The 26390-nt window shown below is 41.9% G+C and overlaps 1 protein-coding gene across 1 annotated transcript; it reads left to right on the top strand.

Moving 5' to 3' along the window:
- Positions 1-12636: 12636 nt before the first annotated feature.
- On the top strand, positions 12637-23604 carry LOC140724580 (SLAM family member 9-like). Its single transcript, XM_073039008.1, has 5 exons — positions 12637-12675; positions 13486-13696; positions 15474-15755; positions 16621-16705; positions 22886-23604. Exons 1-5 carry the CDS (start codon positions 12637-12639, stop codon positions 22905-22907), a joined length of 639 nt encoding a protein of 212 aa, XP_072895109.1. The 3' UTR covers positions 22908-23604.
- The last annotated feature ends 2786 nt before the right edge of the window (positions 23605-26390 follow it).

Here is a 26390-nt window from a genome sequence, read left to right as displayed (position 1 = left end):
CACGTCTACTCCGCCAGTTCATCCTGGCTTATCCAATTTTCCTCTCAGCCCTAATCTCAAGTCAAGTCAAGTCCAGTCAATTCACTTTTTATTGTCATTTCGACCATACAGTACATAGTAAAAATGAGACAACGTTTTTCAGGACCATGGTGTTACATGACACAGTACAAAAACTAGACCGAACTACGTAAAAAACAACACAGAAAAAAATTACACTGCACTACTGACCTAACCAGGACTGCATAAAGTGCGCAAAACAGTTCGGGCATTACAATAAACAATAAACAGGACAATAGGGCAGTAAAGTGTCATTCCAGGCTCTGGGTATTGAGGAGTCTGATAGCTTGGGGGAAGAAACTATTACATCGTCTGGTCGTGAGAGCCCGAATGCTTCGGTGCCTTTTCCCAGACAGCAGGAGGGAGAAGAGTTTGTATGAGGGGTGCATGGGGTCCTTCATAATGCTGTTTGTTTTGCGGATGCAGCGTGTAGTGTAAATGTCTGTGATGGTGGGAAGAGAGACCCCGATGATCTTCTCAGCTGACCTCACTATCCGCTGCAGGGTCTTGTGATCTGAGATGGTGCAATTTCCGAACCAGGCAGTGATGCAGCTGCTCAGGACGCTCTCAATACAACCCCTGTAGAATGTGATGAAGATGAGGGGGTGGGAGATGGACTTTCCTTAGCCTTCGCAGAAAGTAGAGTCGCTGCTGGGCTTTCTTTGCTATGGAGCTGGTGTTGAGGGAACAGGTGAGATTCTCTGTCAGGTGAACACCAAGAGATTTGGTGCTCTTAACGATCTCTACCGAGAAGCCATCGATTTTCAGAGGGGAGTGGTCGCTCCATGCCCTCCTGAAGTCAACAACCATCTCTTTTGTTTTGTTCACATTCAGAGACAGGTTGTTGGCTCTGCACCAGTCCTTTAGCCGTTGCACCTCCTCTCTGTAAGCTGACTCGTCGTTCTTGCTGATGAGACCCACCACGGTCGTGTGATCAGTGAACTTGATGATGTGGTTCGAGCTGTGTGTTGCAGCACAGTCGTGGGTCAGCAGAGTGAACAGCAGTGGACTGAGCATGCAACCCTGGGGAGCCCCCGTGCTCAGTGCGATGGTGTTGGAGATGCTGCTCCCGATCCGGACTGACTGAGGTCTCCCAGTCAGGAAGTCTAGGATCCAGTTGCAGAGGGAGGTGTTCAGGCACAGTAGGCTCAGCTTTCCAGTCAGTTTCTGAGGAATGATTGAGTTGAATGCTGAACTGAAGTCTATGAACAGCATTCGAATGTACGTGTCTTTTTTGTCCAGATGGGTTAGGGCCAGGTGGAGGGTGATGGCAATGCTGTCATCGGTTGAGCGGTTGGGACGGTACGCAAACTGCAGGAGTTCCAGTGAGGGGGCAGCAGGGTCTTGATATGCCTCATGACGAGCCTCTCGAAACACTTCATGATGATGGATGTGAGTGCAACGGGACGGTAGTGAGTTAAGCAGGACACTGAAGACTTCTTCGACATGGGGACGATGGTGGCGGCCTTGAAGCATGTTGGAACAGTGGTGCTGCTCAGGGAGATGTTGAAGATGTCAATGAGAACATCTGCTAGCTGGTCTGCACATCCTCTGACACTCTACCAGGGATGTTGTCTGGTCCAGCAGCCTTCGATGGGTTGACCCTGCACAGGGTTCTTCTCACATCGGCCATGGTGAAACTTCAGGGTGTTTATGTTGACATGTATGTACTTTGATAATAAATTTACTTTGAACTTTGAGACAGTTGCTCACCTCTTTGTGGTCTGTGGCTTTGTGAAGAGGATGTGAAGAAAGAAGCAAGGGCTTGTGTCACAGTTCATCCTGAGAGGCTACGTGACAGAGGACTCTCTGATCTGCGGGTGTTCCCAGTGATGGACATAAAGTGCTGCTGGAAGATGATCGGCTCAGTGAAAGATGGTCTCAGGTCTACCCGAAACTTGTTGGTCTGCCAACACATTGAGGACTTCCTGTCAGAATGCCGGCAGATCCCCAACACGTGCCCCTCAGGGCTGTGTACTAAGCCCCCTCCTTTACTCGCTGTATACCCACTTCTGTGACATCACACACAGCTCTAATCTGTTAATTAAATTTGCTGATGACACTACACTGATTGGCCTAATTTCAAATAATGATATGGATCCAGCTACACAAGGCAGGGTGAAGGCTGAGATCTCTAAGCTTCTTGTCGAGCCTGGAGGGAATTATGGTGTTGAATGCTGAACTGTAGTCCAAGAACAGCATTCTCACAAAAGTATCCCTCCTCTCCAGGTGAGTAAGGACGGGGTGTGTAGAGCTGTAGCTATTGGAATGGAGACAGGCTAGCCTCTATTGATATCAATGGATTTAGGCTTTGAGAGGGTAAACAGCTTTAAGTTCCTCACCATACACATCACCGAGGATCTCATGTGGTCTGTACTTACCGGCTGTGTGGTGAAAAAGGCAGAACAGCACCTCTTTCACCTCAGATGGTTGAAGAAGTTTGGTATGGGCCTTCAAATCCTAAGAACTTTCTAAAGGGACACAATTGAGAGTATCCTGACTGGCTGCAACACTGCCTGATATGGGAACTGTACTTCCCTCAATCGCAGGACTCTGCAGAGAGTGGTGCAGACAGCCAAGCACATCTGTCCATGTGAACTTCCTACTATTCAGGACATTTACAAAGACAGGTGTATAAAAAGGGCCCAAAGGATCACTGGGGACCTGAGTCACCCCAACCACAAACTGTTCCAGCTGCTACCATCCGGGAAATGGTACCACAGCATAAAAGCCAGGACCAACAGCCTCTGGGACAGCTTCTTCCACCAGGCCATCAGACTGATTAATTCACGCTGACACAACTGTATTTCTATGTTACATTGACTGTCCTGTTGTACATACTATTTATTATAAATTGCATATTTAGACGGAGATGTAAAGATTTTTACTCCTCAGGTATATGAAGGATGTGAGTAATAAAGTCAATTCAATTAAATTCAGCTCTCGCTCATGTCAGAAATAAGTTTGGCATAGAATCTATGATTGGTGAGAATAGGTGCTGTTTGACCTGCTGAGTCACTCCAGCAGGTTGTTTTTGATTATTTGTCGAAAGTACTGCCCCAGACATCAGGGAATAATTTTGGGGCAGAAAGATCTCCAGTGGAATGTTGTACCAGCCAGCTAACTTGCGAATTTAGTAAAAACACAAAATGCTGGCAGAACTCAGCAGGCCAGACAGCATCTATGGGAGGAGGTAGTGACGACGTTTCGGGCTGAAACCCTTCATCAGGAGTGAAGTAACATGGGATGGTCGAGGGGGGGATAAGAAGTGGGGGGAGGGATAAAGTAAACAGCTGGAAAGTGATAGGCTGGAGGGAAATGGGCTAGGGGAAAGGTGGACTACCTCCCATACCTCCATTCTCTACCTCCTCCCATAGATGCTGTCTGGCCTGCTTAGTTCTGCCAGCATTTTGTGTTTTTATTTATTTCCAGCATCTGCAGATTCATCGTGTTGCGAATTTAGTGATGGTCTGCCGGCTGTTTAGAAACAGGACAGTTTTAAGAGTAAAAAACTTGAAGTAAACCATAAAGAGTTAAATGTCGCGAGGGGATTTCCCTGGAACAGCAGTGAGTGTTTGAAGTGAACATGTGTACACAGACTGATTACAATAATTTGTTGTTCAGCCCGCCAGGTGAAAGCCAGACCCAGCAGCGGTCTATAACCTGCCCCGTGTCTCTTTGAGAAGTAAATATTCACAGTAGGGTTTTACTCCAGTGACACGAAGACTTTGGCAGCATTGATGCATAAATAATTATTGGCAAATGAACTATATCGATGATTAATAACTTGATAAATGAACGAATTTGTGGAATAAAAACTGAAATGTATGCAGCGAAGAATAGCCACTAATGTGATTAAATAATTATAAGATCAATTTCAGTGTACAATTTATTTAATATAAATGGATTTTATATTCCAGGGATACCTAGGCGGGCTGTGGAACAGTTTTCGCGCCTTTTTGAAACGATTTCCTGGATTGCAGCGGCCATTGGAAGCGGTACTCGACTCGCAGACACGCTGGGAATTGCATGAACCGAAGAGAGTTTCTCTCATTCCTGCAAACGAGGGAGGCAGTTTCTCCATCTCAGCCTGGACGGGAACAGAGTCAGTGATCCTGAGGGATTCAGACTGGCCGTTCCTGACCATCTCCCGCTGACAGGACTTCCCAAAGGTGAGTTTCAGTCCCGCACTGTCGGCCTTTGTCGGGGTTGCGGTGGGGATTCACAGCATTGTTGTTTCGTCAAATTTACCTAGGAGCAGAATGAGGTGAGAGTGACATAGAAAATATTAGAATGTTAATGAATTGTGAGGTGAGGGTGACCGGGTAATAGAAAAATATCCATTTTGAGAGCAAAATGAAACAGATATTAACACACGGAGGGGCATCAAAATGATAGAGACCTGCATGACCCCTGCGCAGCAGCGAACATATTTTTCAGGTAAAAACTGCAACGTACACAACAACGATCAGCCTCTAATGTAATCAAATGATTATAAGATCAGTTTCAGTATACAATTTACTTATTATAAAATTGATTTTATGTTCCAGGGATACGTTGGCGGGTTGTGGTAGAAATAGGAACTTTTTGCGGTCTTTTTAAACTACTTCCTGGGCGGACAGGGATTGAAAGGGCTGTTGGAAACAGTGCTCATTCGGAAACACACTGGGAATTGGGTGAATGAGAAGAGAATGTCTCTGATTCCTGTAGAAGTGGGAGCTCCAGTCCCCTCGAACCCAGCCTGGACTGGAACAGAGTCGGTGATCGGCTGGATTCAGACTGACCGTCACTGGGTCGTTGTTCCATCTCCCGCTGACAGGGTTTTGTAGAAGGAAAGTTTCAGTGCAGAATGTTCATTACTCGGTGGGTGGGGCCGAGAGGGGATTCACAACACTGTTGTTTTGTCAAAATCTACCTCTGTGCAGAATGAGGAGAGAGTGAAGCACAGAAAAACTGTTAATATGTTATTGAATGGAGAGGAGGGAGGAACCGGGAAAAATATCCATTTTGAGAGCAACATCAAGGAGATATTTACTGAACTGATCAGCTGTGAATTGTTGAATGGCAGAGCATTCTCTGGGAGATGAATGATACACTCCTGCATTGATTTCTTAATCTTACATAGCTGAGACCGGCTGTTTGTACAGCTACACCTTCACCTCAGTAATATATCTGTAGTAGATTGATGTGCCAATGATGGTATTGGTAGAGGTTACTACTGCACAGTCCTTATAGAGATAAAGTGCTGTAACAGAGTTGTGACACTCTGTCATAAGGTGGGCATTGGGACCCAAATGCAAGACAGACACTGAACTACCAGGAACAGGACTAGGCGTGAGAAGGAAGCAAGGGAAGTGAGGAAGAAAAGATACTAGACATGACACAGGTCCTGGACGAGACAAAGATTCCGGGCCTGAGCTAGGACTTGACTAGGATAGTGGAACCAGGACATGGAACTGGGAACTAGGAGCCTGGGCTTGGACTCCAGGCCAGAGACTGGGCAAGGACCAGAACCTGGTTCTTGACTTGGGCTTGGACTCCAGGCCAGAGACTGGGCAAGGACCAGAACCTGGTTCTTGACTTGGGCTTGGACTCCAGACCCAGTTGAGGACAAGACATGGCTACAAGATGAGGAGAGGAAACAGGACTGAATGGGTGACTCCTGGTCAGTACAAGGGAACCCCAGCACCGGACGAGGGAATCCCAGCACCCGGCTGGGCGAGGCACCTGGACAAGACAAGAGCACAAAGCCGAGGCTTGGACAGGGCAAGGTGCTAGGATGTGGTTAGGACTGGACAAGACCCTAAAGACTTGACTTGGTCGAGGAAGAGACAGGAATGCAGAGCCTTGGTCGAGGGAGAGACAGGAACATGGAACACAGAGCCAGGACCCCTCCTTGGAAAAAGGACGTAGGGCTGGGACTCATTACACAGCATGCAGAATACGATGAGACAGTTCCCAACACAAGCTAGTGGCAGACCACCGGACCTACCTAGTGAAGGTGTGGACACAGACAGTTCCCAACACTATGTAGTGGCAAACGGCCGGACCTACCTATCAAAGGCGTAGACACAGACATTTCCGTCACTAGGAAGCGACAAATGGCCAGACCTACCTAGTGAAGGTGTGGACACAGAGCCAGTTCAAAACAACGAAAGACAGTTCCTTATTTTGCTCCAGTGGTTGAACTTGACAGCAGAGAAGGCAAGGGTTACAGGCAAGGTGAGGCTCCAGGCGGGAGATGAAGGGAAGGGATACAAACAGGAGGTTTGGACAGGAACAATCCAGCAACCAGAGGCGCTCTCTCTCTCTCTCTCTCCGTCTTGTTTTACGGCGGTTGGCACCCAGCTTAATGGTGCATTACCGCCGCCTTCTGCTCCGGAGTATGCGATGGACTCACATTCTAAATCCCTTCACCCAATCGCACACATACACATACCCTAACCTACACTTTATCCTCCCCATCCTAGTACCCTATTTCTGTTTATCCATCATATCCTATAAAAAAACCCTGTACCCCTTAAGAAAGCTAAAAATACCCTGACCTGTGTTCTCTCACCCATGCCCAGCAACCCTTTTAATGTGAATTCCTGCACCCACAATTCCCTTGGATTAATTCTCATCATCTCTCTCTGTATCCCATACTTCCTGCAACTCAGAACTACATGCTCTACTGACTCCTCTTCCTGACATTCCTCACACAGTCCTGTCTGATGATTCCCTATCAATTTCAATGTTTGGTTTAGTGCGCAGTGCCCCAGCCTTAACCTAGTCCACACAATTTCCTCCCTTCTGTATCTACTTCCTACCCTAGTATCTGCAACACTTTTTTGTATTTGATATAAATGTCTCCCTTTTCCCTCCCTGTCCCATCTTTCTTGCCACATTTGGTTAATTTTTTCCCACATTACACACTTAACCTCTGCTTTACTGATACTAATGTGCATTTCTATATTTTCTTTCTTTATTGCCCTCTTTGCCAACTCATCCACCCTTTCATTGCCCTTCACCCCTACATGAGCTGGAACCCATAGAAATTTAACCTGACCTCCCTTATTTGCAACTCTTGTGACTGACTGAAGGACTTCATGAAGTACATCTTGCCGGCTGTTTGAGTGAGAAGACCTTAAACTTGCTAGTACTGAAGATGAATCTCAGCATATCAACACTTTGACTAGTTTAGTTTTCTCCACCCAACGCAATGCAACCAACACTGCCATCATCTCCACTGTATACACCGCTAACTTATCAGATGTTCTTCTGCTGATTGCAATTGCTTTTGCTGGTATAGCCACCCCAAACCCTGTCACTCCTGCCTCAGGTTCCTTAGCACCATCTGTATAGACCTGAGTACAATCACTATACTTTTCCATAACATGACAGTTAAATGCACTTACCAAATCAGTTTTATACTTTCCTTTCCTTTTTACCTCTAACAAATGCCAGTCTACGCCAGGCCATACCAGCTTCAATGGAGCTACAACCGGATAAACTACTGTAGGACTTATCCTTAGATCAAACACTCCACATGATCTAGCAATATCATTCCCTACCCGACTAAAGTTTTCCTTCTGAAACCTCCCATTTTCCCAGGACTCCTGCAACACTCCTTTAGCAGGGTGAGAATCATTGTGTCCCTGCAAATTAACCCAGTAGTTTACCATCAATTGCATCCTTCTTAATTCCAAAGGCATTATTCCCATTTCTACCTGCAGGGCTGATACGGGTGATGTTTTAAAAGCCCCACTGCACACTCTCAAAACCTGAGCCTGAATCACATCCAGTTTCCTTATAAGAGACCTAGCTGCTGATCCATATGCTACACTTCCATAATCCAACACAGATCTTACTAAAGCCACATACATTCTCTTTAATGCTGAACAACTTGCTCCCTATTCCCTACCAGTTACATTTCTCCTCAACTTTCCTGATATGGTCTGCCCATGTTAATCATGAATCAAATATAACTCCCAGAAATTTAAATGATCCAACCCTTTCTAATTCAATCCCATACATCCTTAACTTCTTCCCTACTTCAATTCTTTTCCTAGTGAAAAATACAGTTTGAGCAACCAGAGGCTGAATCCTGAAGCTATTTATGAAGCCAGCCCAAACAAGAATCAGCTGCCTCAACAGAAACTGTGGAAAACCCGAAAACCTGGAATAATGTACATGGACCGGACAGTGAACCAGAATGCAGTTTTCACAGACTGGACCATGACACACTCTCCATTGTGTTGTGTGGCAATATGGTCATGATAATTGACTGGACATCCATGAGCTGATCTGGACCATCAGCAAAAGTGGAAGTATGATCTCCATGATCTGTCCTCTCTAAGCATAACATATCCCTCACTCTACCTCTATAATGAAGGTAGGAGATCAATGAAGATACACATGGAGACAGCAGTGTCATGAGTACTCAATATTGAAGAGATTGGAATTCTCGTTGACTGAGATGAATATGAGTCACCTGATTGTCAGTTATGGGAAGATCTATCTTTGCAAAGTCCGACAACTTCACTGATTTCCATGTGATAACATTATTTTTGTAGACAGTAGAGCCCAACAGTGAACAGAGTCTCTCTTAGCCTGGGTGACTTGAATTTCTTTGTAGTCTCTTGCATAGATAATGACACAATCAATAGGTATCTGTGACTATTATGGATGCTGCTATGAGGTCTTGTATCTGTCTCTGAGAGAATGGAAGTTGGAATATTTATGCTCCAAGCATTTTGTCAGTAGGAAGGATCCACGGAGTTATCTTTTCATTCTCCCTCTTTGACAAGCATCTCTAACAGAAGGTCCCATTTTAAAAAATTCCTCCACAGCAGACCAGTTTACCTCTCTTGGCCACAGTTATGTTTCTTACCCAAGGCCAGAGTAGATCTTCTTGACTTCATCCATAACTTTGGGAAGTAGACACTAATACCAGTGATTGCTAATTCCATAACAGATTAAGCCATAAGTCTGTGGAATTCATTTGCCCTGTGAGCTCAGAGTTGCTGGAATACTTTGCTGACAAAAATCCCATCCTGTGAACATGGTGTCTTCATGTTTGCCCCTCCAACATGATCACCAGTTCCTTTTTCAACCACCCATCTATTTCCAATTGTGTCTTAGTGGCAATGTTAATCTCAAAGTGCCAGGGCAGCCAGGCTATGAGGACAAATAATGTTAGGATCTCTCACTTCTGGGATTACCTAGAAGGTCCATAGATCCTAGATTTCACAGTTAAACGTTCTTATCTTCTTACAGCATTTGTTATATGTAATGTAAATTGCAATAAAGTAGACGACAATGTCAATTGTGTCCTCAGCTATTCAGAATTTAGTGGATTGGGCTTAAATAATTCACATTACCTGGCTATGGTGCTTACTCAGCTACCAAATATCCACTTTTTCCATCTCTAAATATATTTTTGCCTGATACATACTGTAAGAGTCATAGAAAGGTACAGTGTGTGAACAGGCACTTTGGCCACCAAATCCAAATTAACCAGCAACCACCCTTTTGCTATAATCCTAATTAATCCAATTTATATAATTCATCCAACATTCTTATCTACCTTTTTCATTCTCTTCCCTACACCACCCACCCCTCCCCCACCCCCAGAGACCCCGGACTCAGCCAGTCATCGACATATTATGGGAAATTAATCATTTAACCTACTGATCTGCTTGCATTTGGGATATGGGGAGGAAAACAGAGCACCTGAGGTCAGGATTGAACTGAGGGCTCTGGGGTTCTGTGAGGCAGCAGCTTACTAGCTTCCAACAAAGTTAATCTGTTTTTGATTGCATTTCCCTCGGTGAAAACTAATGAGCTGTCTTTTTAATGATGAAGAAGATGACATAAACGTTCTTTACTCACACTCATGTTGCTAGTATTTACTGGAGACCCAGTACTGAGTACTGAATCTCACATTTCTCTCATCTTTTTTAGGACCACCTCACACTCACAGGAAGGAAATGGGTGCATGATACATCATGAAACTTTCAGAGACATTAAACATCAACATCCACAAACTTGCTTCAGGTAACATGTACAAACTGAGGAATGCTCAGTAAAAACATCAAGAAAATGCTAATTGCCAATAATTGTGAATTACTTATCATGGCAATGTAACTAACACCGATGTCAGATAACAGATATGTTGGGTGTAAATGCCGAGCATCTCCCACTTTAATAGATTGTAGCTGTGAGGAAAGTCGCTAATCTGATTTTATTTTCTCTCTCCCCCGCCCAGGGTCAGATTAGGCTAGTGTGAGGCCTGTAGCATATGTTATAAAGGGGCCCTAAATTTAAAACATGCACATAAGTATTAAAACATAAATTATTTACTTAAAGTAATTCAATTTTTTTCATTTGCTATTCAGCCAGATAATACGACAAATGTCTGACACTTCAGTAATAGTGTTACTTAATTACATGTAGGTATCAATTTCAAATGTCAAAAGTAACAAAACTACAATTTAAAAGTTACTTTTTCTAGATGTAGCATGAGCAAATTTGTTGATGATACTGGAAATGTCTATTTCATGCAGAAGTTCATGTTCAATGCTCATTAGAGTGAGATTGTTCAATCTGTTTTGACCCATGGTGCTCCTTAGTTCATTTTTAGTCCTTTTCAGTTTTGAAAATGAGCATTCTCGTTTGCAGTTGGTAACCAGGAGTGACAAATTGATGCACAAAGCATGTTCTACATTTGGAAAATATGACTCCAAAGAATTGTCAGTTATCAACGGTACAACTGTAACTCTACAAGGTCTTGTTTGGTGCCAATATGAGAAGCAAGATCAGTTTTCAACAGTTCAGTAAACTGCACAAATTCTTCATCAAGACTTTCTTCCAGATCTTCTGGATATGATTTATTAAAATTTGATGACCTCTTTACAATCTCTTCAGGTGTAACTGATGAAGGAATCCAAAAACACCATTCAGCTTTAGATAAGCCTTTTTGACAGGGCAGAAAGCAAGCTGTCAGTAATGGCAAGAAATGTTCGGCTTTTAAACTTCTGAGAAGGCGTTTGAGATTCAACAAGTGGATCAAGAGTGCCGGAACCACTGAAATCATCATACGCGTGATTTTGCTTGTGTTTTCTTCGAGTTTGTTGTTGATAATCTTCACATTTAGTCAGATCCTTGGCTTTTTGCTCAATGTCTGAAAAAGTAGACCGCATAGCTTGAATATATCCATACAAGGATTCATAGAGTGCCCAAGCTGTGTTCAAGTCTTGGCCAGAAGATTGCAAAGAAGCACTGGTTATTTGAAAATGCTGTAATACTTGATCCCACAATATGACCATTATTCCTGTTTCCAACTTCATCATTGCTGAAAGTAATCCACGAGCCTATTGTTGACACTCTGCCTTCTGATCATGGTTATTTGAAATGTCATCCAAGACTTGTTTTATTGCAGAAAAGCTGTGTAAAAGTGCTTTTGTTGCATCTGCACGAGCTGACCACCTGGTATCTGACATTCTTTTCACAATGGGCAAATGAGCACTACCACCAGATAATGCGGCAGAGAGGAGATCCCACCGATAAGTAGAAGCAGAAAAAATGTGTACAGGCTTTCTACAGATTGAAAGAAAATTAATGCTTCTTGACAACATTCAGCAGCACATTTTCCAACCAAATTTAGTGAATGTACAAAACATGGAATGTAATCCACAAACTCATTCAGCTCTTTAATTCGTGTTTGTAAGCCACTATACGTGCCACTCATGTTGCTGGTATTGTCATAACTTTGACCACGGCAGTCTTTTATGTCAATGTCATTTTCCTTTAAGAAGTCAAGTAAACTTTGAGTGAACTGTTATGACCTTCCATATCCAAAAACTTCATAAATCTTTAAACTCGTCCAGATGGCAAAACATAGCGCACAGTCAAAGTCAGCTGGTCCACATTAGGTATATCTGGAGTGGAATCCAATGAAAAAGAATAATACTTGTATTTCTTCACTTCACCGATAATGTGATCCAGTACACTGGATCCAATCAGATTGATGAATTCCTCACATGTTGTTTTAGATAGGTATGATTTATATCCCCTTCCTTTGTTTGTACGAGCATTTATATGCTTTGCCAGAAAAGGGTTAAACTTCGCCAGTAATTCTAACAACCCCAAGTAATTTCCATTATGAGGACAGCCAACAGTTTCATCACTACCACAAAATGAAAGGCCTTGTTCTGTTAAAAACTTTACAACTTCAATTATTTGCTCTAGAAGTGTGCACCAATACTTTTGTTCAGTCTCCATTTCTTTCACAAGGTAGGAACCGACTCGTTTAGCGGCACAAAACTCACGGTCTAATCTGATCTTGTATGTTCCTGAGCTGGTTCGGACTACCTAAAATCAGAAACAAAATGAGGAACCATGAACTGGGTCACATAAAACTATTGAGTCACACATTCCTTGTCGCAGGCTCACCGCGGCGGCGCATCCTCCAACTGCATAACAGCGCATGCTGCTGCGGCTTGGGAGCGTGGGAGACAGCACAAAGGTCACCACGACACAGCAAGGAGGCAACACACATCTGCACACACATACCATGTGGCATGCAGCTCCCCCGACATGAAAACAACAGCGTTGCCAGATCGTCATGAGAATACGGTGAGAGATCCAATTTCACCAGACTGCAACTTGCAAGCATTTAGTGCAGGGCCCTCGAAAATGCAGGGCCCGTAGAATATGCTACTTTTGCAGCTAGGTTAATCCAGCCCTGCTCTCCCTGTGGATTCCACTCTACTTCTGAACATTTCCACTATTTGTATTTTATTTTAGGACAATCGGATATAGTGCTCAACAAATATTTCTTCACAAAGCTATCTGCACAGTTTCATCTCAGAGAAAATATTTCCTCTTGTAACAATAGTTTATTTTTCTGAGAATCTATCAAATTCACACACATGATCCTGTCACTGCCAAGAGTACAATTGGAGAAGAGGGTTGGAGCAGGGATTGTACATCAACCAATCTTGTTGATCATTGAGCCGGTGGGTCTTTAACCAGCAGGTGTCTGGTCCAGATTGAGGCTCATTTCTAGTTTCCAGCCTGGCATCAGGTGGCGTTCAGCCCAACATTCATGGGAAAATGGTCCTTTGCTGACTGGCTCCAGGGTGCAGTGAATATAGTCCTTGAAACTTCAGTACAACTGACACACTACTCCATATACTATGGTGCTTCAAGGTAAACTGGTTGATCATGGTTTATAATTCTAGATTTCCACTGTCTACAGTACTTTACTTTTGAATTTATGTTTATTTTCCAGTCTTCCATCTAATTTTGGTGTGCAGAGGGGCATTGTATGCCAGACCTGGTACTGTCAATAATGCTGCTGCAGGACAAACCGTGATGTTCCCCATAGAGCACCAAAGCAACAAAGATCAGTACGATGTTACCTTTAGATTAACATTTCCACAGCTCTTTAACATTCTCATATGGACATCCAATAATCCAGATAATTTGCATATTGTGCATTCACAATATAAACACAGAGCTACAATCAAAAATGGATCGGTGGTGTTATATGATATACAAGTTAGTGACAGTGGAAAATATCAAATACGAATCGACTACTATGGGGTAGAACTGAAAAACCATGATCAAAGTACTTTCACGATTCAAGTTTTTGGTAAGTATTCATTCCTCGTACTTTTTATAGTTCCAGTATCTTTAGAAAGTTAAGTATTTTCAAGTTCCAGCCCTTGGTCAAGGTCAACTATATGAAGAGCAGAAGTGAGTTGTGTGATGACCCTTCACAGCAAGAAAGCATTTCACTAAGTGTGACCTTAAGGAGTCTGAATAAGATCAAAGTCGGTGGGTGTCAATGGAGAAATTCTCTCAATGATCGGGGTCATTTTAAATGTTGGCGGTCCATCATTCAGCCCTAGAAAATCACTGCATCAATTCCTCAGACTGAATCCTAGGCCCAGCAACTTTCTCTCAATCAAGTCAGAAATGCGGAGGTTTGCAGCTCATTCTGTAAAATTAAATTCAGTACTGAACTTCCGAGAAAACGTTGCAATCTTTGCCTTCAGGGTGCAGGGTGTAGTGAGATGTTACTGACCCAGGCTACTGTGATAGCATGTGAAACCACAATCTCTGCCACAAGAAGGGCAAAGGCAGCAGGGACATAGAATGGTCACTGCGTACAGGTTCCCTTTCAGTTAACACAGCTGCCTGACCTGGAAATGTATCAGAATTCCTTCACTGTTCCTGGGACTAAAGCCTGGAGTTTCAAATGTGTCAGTGGTCTGAAAGTATCTCCACCACAGGCAGCTCACCACCAACGTTGATGGCCTTTAGGGATGGGCAGTGAACACAATAATCAGTGTGGTCCAACCAAGTTTTATAGAGCTGCTACATTACCTCAAGCCTCCTGAACTCAATCCTCTGACAAGTGAAGGCCAACACAATTTATGCCTCCTTAGCCACCCTATCAACTTGTGTGGCAACTTTGAGTATTTTTTGGACATGGACACCCAGATCTCTCTGTTCTGCTAAGAATCTCACTGCTAAGAACTGTACCATTAGCCTTGCATTCCACAACACCATTCGTGTCTGGTGCAAGCTTACAAACCCACCCTTCCACTTCCTCATCCAAGTAATTTATAAAAATCACAAGGAGTGGGGGTCCAAGAACAGATTGCCACTGGCCACCAACCTCCAGGCAGAATACATTCCATCTACTACCACTCTCTACCTTCTGTGGGAAAGCCAATTCTGTATCCATGCTCCCAAGCCTCCCTGGATCCCATGCCTTCTAACTTTCTGAATAAGCCTTCTATGAAGAATCTTGTCAACTGTTCTACCTTCATCAATTTCGTTCTGTCACTGCCTCAGAGAATTCCATCATGCTCCAAAGGTTCAACTTGCCCCTCCCAAATCCATGCTGATATCCCAAATCAAATTGTGCTTCTCCAAATGCTATAAATCCTGTTTCTAAGAATCCTCTCCAATAGTTTGCTCACCACTGACATAAGATATATATACCCAGGATTTTCATATTACCTTTCATGAACAAAAAATGAAATTTTGCTCCCTCCTGTCTTTTGTAGCCAGTGAGTGTCCACAGATCATCGCCAGAGTACAGCAAACTTTTTGCTTGCTTCTTGTAGTAACCTGGGGTATATCCTGTCTGGTGCTGGGGACATCTAACCGAATGTTTTTCAAAGCATCCAGCACATCCTCTTTCTCAATATCAATATTTTCCAGCATCTCAACCTGTTTAATGTTGTGCACTTTGCATTTTCTATTCTGTATTGCAGGCTCTGAGGTTAAGAACTTTATAACACAAAATGTAAAAAAAAGTATGCAGTTGTGTAATAATGTATGAAAATTACCAAGAAAATAATCACATCAAGTAATTGCTCTGCATTTAAAAAACCTCTTACATTTTTATATTTCAGAACCAGTTTCTCAACCTGTAGCAAATAAATTAAGTCATGGTCAGAATGCACCAAATATCACTTTGATTTGCTCCGTCTCCAATGAAAAGGCAGTCATGATTTACTGGGAGAAAATATCCTTATCTGGAGTCACCATCGAGACGTATACGAACACAATTCTTATGATAGACTGTGCTACTGAAGATGAACAACATGAGTACAGGTGCATTGCAAAAAATCCCATCAGTAATGCATCCAGCAGTGAGATATCTATCAACTCGTGTAACACCAGAAATCTGAACGGTGAGAAACTGGACATTGATCTTTTACATAATACTGTCTTTGCAGTTGATAGCAATGGTGTGAACTTTTACTACTAATCAGGAAGCAGAGAATGTTTTTTTTCTGCAATTAAAGCACTATTGAGCAGTTAATGCATTGCCTTACAGTACCAGCTGCAAGATCAGGTTTTGATTCTTGCCTATCTGTCAGGAGATTGTATGGTCTCCCCATGAGCGCATGGGTTTCCTGAGTGTTCCAGTTTCCTCCCCCATTCCAAAGATGGACAGATATGGATTGTGAGTTGTGGACTGGCTACATTGACACTTGTGGGCTGCCCAGCACAATCCTCGCTGATTTGATTTGGCCCAGATGACACATCACACTATGTTTCGATGTACATATGATAAATAAAACTCATCCCTAAGATCTTTATTTAGAATATTTGGCAGATTGTAACCATAAATGAGGAAAGAGAATCACTGACAATCAAATCAGAAACTACAGATGCAGGAAATGTAAAATAATGATAGAAAATACTGTAAATACTCAGCAGGTCAGGCAACATCTGTGGATAGACATACAGAGCTAACATTTGAACTCTGATGAATTCTGCTCAGCCTAAATAATTAATTCTGTCATTCTTCCCACATATGCTGCCTAAATAACAGTTAATGTTTATTGATATGGTGTGCTTTTAAGATATGGAACCACAGATCAAAGGAAAAGCAAAATATAAAACTATTTTTGAATAGCAAGCCATTGGAAAAACTAATCTTTTAATAGGAGCTGGAGAACAGCCATATTATTGAACTGAATGTGTGGTACACTTGACCACAAGAAGCTGAAAAGTGTATTTATCTCATTAAGTTCTTTAAACTATTTTCAGATAAAAGGAATTACCTTATGATCCTGATTCCTTTGGTGATGATGGCAACTTTATTGTTTGCTTTTGTACAATACTTGTCTAATCGGTAAGTGTCACTGCTCAGGTTAGTATGACCCGCAGAGAAAACAAAGTGGTCTGTTGCTCACAGAGCCTGGATTTCCTTTATTTTAGGATAATTTATCAATTAAATAAGTTATGACATAATTTGTGTATTAATGATGTGGCTGATGTGTGGTGTTTCTCTGGCAATGGTCTGGTTTTAAATTAGTAATTGCACAGACTTTTGGCTACATAATTGAATTCTGAGATTTTTTTTCAATAGTAATCCTCAGTTAAATTTTAAACTTAAGGCATTGAGGCTTATAATAAGAGCACAAATTGAAAAAGACAGCATAAACATAATTAAGTACGACAATTCAGAAGATGGTGGTGGTGATTCCTTGTTCCTAGATAGACTCATTACTACAGATCAGGAAGAAATGGCAATGGACAAAGCAGTGAGGTAGCTTTCAAAAAGACAAAGGAAATGGTGACATCAGACACTGTACTCTCATGTTATAACCCACATCATCCAGTGAAGACTGCCTCTGGCATGTCGTATTCTAGTATAGGTATAGTCATGTCACATGTTATGAATGATGGATGTGAGCACTCCATAGCCTTTGCATCACATCAGGAAATGTAAATTAAAAAACCCAGAAAATGCTGGAAATACTCAGCAGGTCAGGCAGCATCTGTGGTTAGACATACAGAATTAACATTCGAGCTCTGATGAATTCTGCTCAGCCTAAATCATTAATTCCATCACTCTTCCTACATATGTTTCTAAATAATAGTTAATATTTATTGATGCAGTGTGCTTTTAGGATTTGGAGAATATAGAACAACTTTTAAAAAGCAAGCCATTGGAAAAACTAATCTTTTAATAGGAGCTGGAGAACAGCCATAGTATTGAACTGAATGTGTGGGACACTTGACCATAAGAAGCTGAATAGTGTGTTTATCTCATTAAGTTCGATAAACTATTTCAGATAAAAGGAATTACCTTATGATCCTGATTCCTTTGGTGATGATGGCAATTTCATTGTTTGCTTTTGCAAAATGCTTCTTTAATCGGTTAGTTTCACTGCTCAGGTTAGTATCACCCAAGAGAAAACAAAGTGGTCTGTTGCTCATAGAGCCTGGATTACTTTTATTCTTAAGATAATTTATCAATTAAATAAGTAATGGCAAATCTTGTTTATTAATGATGTGGCTAACGTGTGGTGTCTCTTCTGCCAATGGACATGTTAAATTGGTAACTGCACAGACTGTACACCACATAACTGAATTCTGAGATTTTTTCCAATAATAAATACTCAAAGTTCCATTTTACACTTGAGGCTTTGAAGTTTCGGTTGTAATAAGAGCATAAAGTGAAAAGACAGCATTCCTGAATAAACATTGTGTTGCTGGAATGAGTACAGTTCAGATGTCGTCTCTAGCAGTTGTATTTTATAAAAACAGAAATTTTAAGTGCTATTATGAGGAACTGAGTTTTTAATGTGTTAGCTTATAATTGGCATTTCCTCAAAAACATTTCAGATTTTCAGTTCCTAAGGATGTCATAGTCGGGGGCAGTCGTGGGGATAAGCTCCCATTACCTATAAAATGCCCCAAATGGCAGGTGACTCCAGCAGCCTCTGATAACCAAGTCCAACTCTTGCCCTTCACGTGTGGCTTAGCTACTAGGCCCGGCAGAATTGTTTCTACTGACAAGTGGCAAAGGCAGAACCACTGGTGCCTTAAAACCAGTTACTTTGGGCAGGTTGGGCTCATCAGCCTTGGATGGCATCTAGCCTAGGAGAAGGAAAACTCTGATTTTAACCCTCCGCTGACTTGTGGCCATAACCTCTCATGGGAAAGGCTTCGGGTGTAAACCCCGAGGTAGAAATCCGGGGCCAGGGTCCCTAAGGTAGTTTGAAGTTTATAACTTCACTCCGGCAAACTCTGCGATGACACAGGTGCCAAGCTGTACTGGCGCTTGCCCTTCCCATGGACTACATCAGTGATGTGGCAAGGGGAACCCACTGCATGGGGAGCAGCTGCTTCTTCAAATTTTCCCATCCAGGCTTGCGCCCTGGAGAGGACACAGTCCACCAGAGGTGCAAACACATGCTCTCCTGGGATCAGGGGCTGCCTATTACTGTTACTTCAGATTTTCAGTCTATAAAATAATTTGACTTTTTATAATTTATCTACTATCATACCTGACCCACTCTTTAAATTGAAATCTGTAAGACAGAATTAATATTACCACAAATGGACTATGAGAAACTGTCTCTTCTGTGCACTCATGCACTGGGGCTATCACATCTATTTAAACTGCCTTCTTTGAATCTATTACATGGATTGCTAACCTAGATGATGAATCACAATTGCATCTCAGCTATGTCAGTATATGTGTAAAATCCTTGTGCGTAGAGTTAAGAAACTGCAACGGTAAAATGGTCCTGATGAGTATTATATACAGGTCTCCGAACAGTAGCTAGGATGTGAGCTACAAATAAAAGAGTCGTAAGGGTTAAAAGATGAAATGTAAAGATAAGCTCGCCAATAATATCGAAGCCGTTACCAAAGATTTTTTTCAGAAATACAATACTATGTAAAATCTTAGGCACATATGGTATATATAGCTAGGGTGCCTAAGACTTTTGAACCGTACTGTAGTAATTTTATCTATTGCACTTTACTGTGTGTAATGATAAATCTGATTGTGATATTTGTCTGGGTAGTGAACTACGATGGAGAAGGGGGCAGGGAGAAGGGAGTCATGGCTGGGAAAAGGGCAAGGCAGAGAGGGTAGGAGGTGGGAAGTGCCAGAGGGACATTTTGTAATGACCAATGAACAAATTAATTGGAATTAAATGTCTTTGTCTGGATTCTCAGGGTTGGTTGTGTCTCCACCCATGCCACCACCCCTCCCCCCACACCTAACACACTTCCTCTGTTATCAGTCCCACACCCCTCCCACAATGCTTTCCTCTTGCCATTCCTAACATCCTTTGCTCAGCCAGATTTACTAACTTGCTCTCTGCTCTACATTGACAAATACAGTACTGTGCAAACAATAGTATGTATGTGTGTGTATGTACACACACTATACACCTCAAGACTTTTGTACAGGGCTGTATAAAGAATAAAAGAGAGACAAATAGATATTGAGTCACTGGAAAATGATGCTGGAGAGGTAGTAATAGCGGACAAGGAAATTCAAATGAACTAAATGAGTATTTTGCATCAGTCGTCTCTGTGGAAGACACCAGCAGTGTGCCGTAGGTTTGAGAGTGTCAGAGGCAAAAGTGAGTGAAGTTGCTAATACTAGGGAGAAGGTGCTTGGGAAACTGAAAGGTCTGAAGGTTAATAAGTCACCTGGACCAGATGGACTACACCCCAAGGTTCTGAAAGAATTAGCTGAAGAGATAATGGAGACATTAGTAATGATCAATAGATTCTGCATGTTTTCAGTGACTGTATTATTGCAAATGTCACTCCATTAAAAGGAGGTAAAAGAAAGGAAATTATAGGCCGGTTACCCTGACTCAGTGGGTGTGAAGGTGTTGGAGACAATTGTTAAGGATGTGATTTCAGTGTGCTTGGAGGAACATGATAAAATTGACTAAAGTCAGCATGGTTTCCTTCAGGGAAAATCTTTCCTGACAAATCTGTTGGTATTTATTGAGCAGCATTGACAAAGGAGAATCAGTGGATGTCGTGTACTTGGATTTCCAAGAGGCCTTTGACAAGGTGCCTTGATGCCTATTGTGAAAGGGAGAACAGTGACAAAGTCAATATTGCAGAGACTGAGAGACTCTCATGCAGTCAATCCCTCCGCCACAAACAACTCTCAAATGATCAAGCAATACTGGCAGAACAGGTGAATGTAGACCTGTCTTGCTCTCCATTCGTATTGGAAGAACATTTTGACCTTCAGAGCAAGGCCAATGCACATGTAATAATTAATGTTCCATTAGTAATTCAAGTGCACATCTAGATGGAATATGGAAGATATTACCTTAGAAGATGATGGAAGCAGGTACTCTCACAACATATAAGAAATACCTTGAGCAATACACACAAAGTGCTGGAGGAACGCATCAGGTTAGGCAACATCTATGGAGAGGATCTCTTAGGTTAGAGGAGCAACACCCCATATTCCGTCTGGGTAGCCTCCAACCTGACAGCATAAATACCAATTTCTCCAACTTCCAGTAATTTCTCCCCATTCCCTTCCTCTCTTTTTCCATTCCCCATTCTGATTCCCCTCTTACCCCTTTCTCTGTTCCTCACCTGCCCATATTTTGCACTGTGCCCCTCCTCCTTCCTTTACTCAGATGGTGCACTGTCCTCTCCTATCAGAATCCTTCCTCAGCCCTTTACCTCCTCTGCCTATCCCCTCCCATCTTCTCACTTCATTCCTCCTCTCTACTCACCCACCTTCACCCCCACCTGGTTTAAACCCTCACCTGCCAGTTTGTACTCCTTCCCCTCATCCCACCTTATTCTCACTTCTTTCCTCTTCCTTTCCAGTCCTGGTGAAGGGTCTTGGCCAAACACATTGACTGTTTATTCCCTCCATAGATGCTGCCTAAACTGAATTCCGCCAGCATTTTGTGTGAGATTTTCTGGATATTTCTGAAAAGTTGTGAGAGTGTCTATCTCCACCATTCTCTGAGGCACTGTGTTCCAGATTCCAACCACTTTTTAAGTGAAATAGGTCTTCCTCAGACCCTGCTCATTTATCTCTTGACCTAAAGAGATCTTATAGAAACATGTAAAATTTTGAAAGGGATAGATAAGATAGAGGCAGAAAAGTTGATTCCACTGGTAAGTGAGACTAGAACTAGGAGACAGGGCCAAAAGATTTGGGGGTGTAGATTTGGGACAGAGATGAAGAGGAACTGATTTTCCCAGAGAGTGGTGAATCTGTAGAATTCTCTGCCCAATTAAGCAGTGGAAACTACCTCAGAAAATATATTTAAGACAAGGTTGGATAGTTTTTTTGCATAATTGGAGAATTGAAGGTTATGGGGAAAAGGCAGGTAGGTGGAGATGAGTCCACGGCCAGATCAGCCGTGATTTTATTGAATGGTGGAACAGGCCCGATGGGCCAGATGGCCTACTCCTGCTCCAAATTCTTATTTCTTATGTAAATGAATACCCTTGCAGGTAACTTTGTTGGGGAGAACAGTTTCTGCTAACTATTGCTAATATTTTTTTCTATTGGGTCCCTCTTCAAAGTTCAATGTCAATTTATTGTCAAAGTATATATTTGTCACCATATACAACACTGAGATTCATTTTCTAGCTGGCATCCTCAATAAATCTATAATAGAATAATAAAATTAATACTCTCCTATACACCAAGGAAAACAAACATAGTCTGTCTATTCTCGAGGCCTTAACATTATCGGGTAGAGACATTATTGTAACTGTACAAGGATGGCTTATGTACAGCCTGGTGTCACTTTGCATACATACATACAATGTATTTAAGTTATCTTATGTATTTATATTTTATGTGTTTTTTTAGTTTTACTGTTGAGTTCTTTATCTTTTGTTTTTTTTTCATGCTGCATCTGATCCGGAGTAACAATTATTTTGTTCTCCTTACACTTGTCCACAGGAAGTGACATTAAACTATTTTGAATCTTGACTAGAGGCTAAGAAAATCAGTACAATCTTCTGTTCTACTGCTGGGATGGAATCTAGTTGCATAGCTTTTATCTCTGGTATCCAGTGCATAAAACTCTTCATATCACAATGAAGTGAATTGGCTGAAGAATGCTAACATGGTCAGGATCTCAAGTGTATCATTTCTGGTTGAATATAGTTGCAAATGCTTCCATGTTCCTTATAAGACTCGTATGCTGGGTCCACTAGGGTTGTGAATGCCTCCCTGTGTTATCTGCCTGATTATCCACCATTTTTCATGAGTAGATTTGAAAGGACTGTTTATTTTTGATGTACCAAGGGATTGCAATAGAAAAATCCAGCATAAGGTAGTAGTTGGAGTAAAAATGTGTCAGGCTGTTACATGGGTGAGTGTTATCAATGTCAGCACAGTTCCCAGGCATTAAGAGGAGAACTTTACAGGATAGACTAGGCTGCATGTGACCTTCCCATATACGTAATTGAATGGTTTTGCAACAGGTTTGAAAGAGATTTATCAAATTTAAAAAACACTGGATTATACAGTATTTTAACATTAGTATCTTTTGTTTAGATGTCCGAATGACGAATCCTAATACTTGCACTGTGGAGTTTGATAATCACCTCCAAGAATAACCTGGAAACACTCTCATACCTGCGTAAAATTCACCAACTCCTAGTTGAATGCTACAGACCACCCCTACAAATGACAGCTCAAATCTCTATAACATCTTTGACTGACATGCACATGGATGACCATCTGAACATGAAGAAGCCATTGTGAATCTCCACATCTCCTGCCGATCCTTTGCTCTCAGAATCTGAAGCTGATATGCCTTCAGAAGGGTGAATCCAAGGAAAGCATCAGGACCGTACGGGGCATTTGGCTATGCACTAAAGACATGTGCTAATCAGCTGGCTTGTTCTCACTAATGTCTAACCCCTCACTTCAGAAGTATGTGGTATCCACTGCTTCAAGTAAATTTCGATCATACCAGTGCCCAAGAAGAGTGTGGTGAAATGCCTCAATGACTATTACCCAGTTGCACTTGCATCCAGAATGGTGAAGTACTGTGAAGTGTTTTTGAGAGGTTGGTGATGAAACGTAACAGCTCCTGCCTGACAGGTGACTTGGATCCATTCCAATTTGCCTGCCAGAGCAACAGCTCCACAGAAGATGCCACCTCATTGGCATTTCACACACCCTGAAACATCTGGACAGCAAAGACATCAGGATGCTCTATTGATTACAGCTCAGTACTTAATACCATCATCCACAAAAACTAATCAATAAGCTCCAAGACATTGCACTCAATACCTCCGTGTGCAAATGACCCCATTGAGTTCAGATTGGCAAAAACATCTCCTCCACTATCTCCATCAGCACAGGAGCACCACAGCGATGTGTACTTAGGCCCCTGCTCTATTGGCTTTACACCTATGACTGTATGGCTAAGCACAGCTCCAACACCATATTCAAGATTGCTAATGTCACCAATGGTGGTGGTGAATCAGCACACAGGAGGGAGATTGAAAGTTTGGCTGAGTGGTGTCATAACAACAAACTCTCACCCAATGTCAGAATGACTAAGGAACTGATTGTAGACTTCAGGAGGGAGAACCAAAGGTCCATTAGCCAGTCATCATCAGAGTTGGAGAGGGTTGGCAACTTTAAATTCCTGAATGTTACTATTTTAAAGGAACTTCCCTGGACCCATTATTTAAACATTATTGCGAAGAAAGCACAACAGCACCTCTTCTTCCTGAGGAGTCTGCTAAGATTCCACATGACATCAAAAATGTTTACAGAGTTCTATAGATGTGTAGTGGGGAGTGTTTGACTGGCTGCATCACAGCCTGGTATAGAAACACCAATACCTTTGAACAGGAAATCCTACCAAAGGTATTGGATTCAGCACAGTACATCACAGGTAAAGCCCTTCCAACCATTGAGCACATCTGCATGAAACGCTGTCATAGGAGAGAAGCATTCATCATCAGAGATCCTCACCACTGAGGCCATGCTCTACTCTCACTGCTGCATCAGGTAAAAGGTACAAGAGCCTCAGGACTCACCAACAAGTTCAAGAACAGTTACCACAACTCAACCATCAAGCTCTTGAACAAGAGCGAATAATTATACTCACTTGCCCATCCATTGAGATGTACCCATGACCGATGGTCTCACAGTGCAGAAGGATTTTATATCTTGTTATTTAATATTCTCACTTTATATCATGTTATTTCATGTTCTGGTTATTTATTGCTATTTGTTTATATTTGCATTTGCACAGTTTGTTGTTTTCTGCACTGTTCTTGCTCTTTCATTGATCCTGTTATAGTTGCTAGTCCATAGATTTTTGCTGAATATCTATTCTGTAGATATTCAGCAAAAATCTATAGAATAGCAACTACAACAGGAAAATGAATTTCAGGGTTGTATGTGATGACATACCTGCATTCTGATAATAAAATTTACTTTGCACTTTGAACTTTGACCAACTGGTAGCTAACCCAAGCAATGAATTCCCAAGACAAACTTGCAGAAAAAACCCAGGACAACTCTTAACCACCTGAGTGTCGGATGGAGAAGACACGACCACCTGCTCTGCAAATGGAATATGAGAAACTGTCTCTTCTGTGCACTCATGCTCTGGGGCTATCTCATCTATTTAAACTGCCTTCTTTGAATCTGTTACATAAATGTGTTTCTAACCTAGATGATGAATCACAATTGCAACTCAGCTATGTCGATATATGTGACATCGGAAGAGAAGGTGTAGAATCCTTTTGCATAGAGTTAAGAAACTGTAAATGTAAATTGATCCTGATGAGTATTATATACAGGTCTCCGAACAGTAGCTAGGATGTGAGCTACAAATAAAAGAGTCATAAGGGTTAAAAGATGAAATGTAAAGATAAGCTCACCAATAATATTGAAGCGGATACCAAAGATTTTTTTCAGATATACAATACAATGTAAAATCTTAGGCACATATGGTATATGTGTTGCCTTTAAGGCATTTGTTTAGTTTATTATATTTTCGCTTTAGTAATTCATTTGTAGTCATTTTCTAGTTAAAGTTAAAGTTGTTTAAAGTAAATTCGTTGTCTGTGATATATCACGGCATGCAATGACATCACACCAGGTTACGCCGCGTCTTGTGGGAAAATACCGGTTTGGAGAAACAGGAAGGAGGGGGCTTATGTATGTGGAGGATCAGCGCGAGAAAAGTTTTCTTTCTACGCACTAGAAACATCAGAGAAGCAACGCAGTAAGTTCATGAGATAATCGATATGTTGAATTAAAAATGTTAATGCTGATTCTGTTAAAAGTAATGACGGCTGATAAGTTTATGTTCTTTGTTAACCAAGAGTTGTGGATAGTTTGTGTTGATGTATTTAAAACCAGTCGATGGCGTAGGTAGATTCTGACTGTATGTTGCACTTTAATGTAATATAGTTGTTGTAGTTTTACTTTCGCAAGTATTTATGATGTAAACGTGATGTCAAGAAGGAAACAAATACTGTATATATTTTGTATTGTTTTATCAACAGTTTTCACCATACGTTAATGTGGAAGAGTGAACAGTAAATGGTTAATCTTACTGGGACCACCTCATTGACTGGTTTATGCTTGGTGTTTAGTTCAGAGTTCTTTTACACCTGTGCGAGAACACTACAGTATATATAGCTAGGGTGCCTAAGACTTTTGAACAATACTGTAGTTATTTTATGTATTGCACTTTACTGTGGCCATTAAAAAAAAGGAAATTTCATGATGTGTGCGATGATAAATCTGATTGTGATATTTGTCTGGGTAGTGAACTATGATGGGGAAGGGCGCAGAGAGAAGAGAGTCATGGCTGGGAAAAGGGCAAGGCAGAGGGTAGGGGGAGGGAAGTGCAAGAGGGACATTCTGTAATGACCAATAAACAAATTGTTTGGAATCAAATGTCTTTGTCTGGATTCTCAGGGTTGGTTGTGGCTCCACCCATGCCACCACCCCTCCCCCCACACCTAACACACTTCCTCTGCTATCAGTCCCACACCCCTCCCACAATGCTTTCCTCTTGCCA

The sequence above is a fragment of the Hemitrygon akajei genome, chromosome 3, assembly GCF_048418815.1.
Source record: "Hemitrygon akajei chromosome 3, sHemAka1.3, whole genome shotgun sequence".
Classification (NCBI taxonomy): Eukaryota; Metazoa; Chordata; class Chondrichthyes; order Myliobatiformes; family Dasyatidae; genus Hemitrygon; species Hemitrygon akajei.
The sequence above is the reverse complement of the archived record's forward strand: the minus strand, read 5'-3'. Positions and strand labels throughout refer to the sequence as shown.

Bases quoted from the DNA above. Each gene is read 5' to 3' on its own strand.
- LOC140724580 (XM_073039008.1), top strand. From the start codon at position 12,637: ATGAAAACAACAGCGTTGCCAGATCGTCATGAGAATACG. The intron at 13,697-15,473 runs GTAAGTATTCAT...TTTATATTTCAG, and splicing joins TTTCACGATTCAAGTTTTTG to AACCAGTTTCTCAACCTGTA. The intron at 16,706-22,885 runs GTAAGTGTCACT...TCTTTTGTTTAG, and splicing joins GTACAATACTTGTCTAATCG to ATGTCCGAATGACGAATCCT.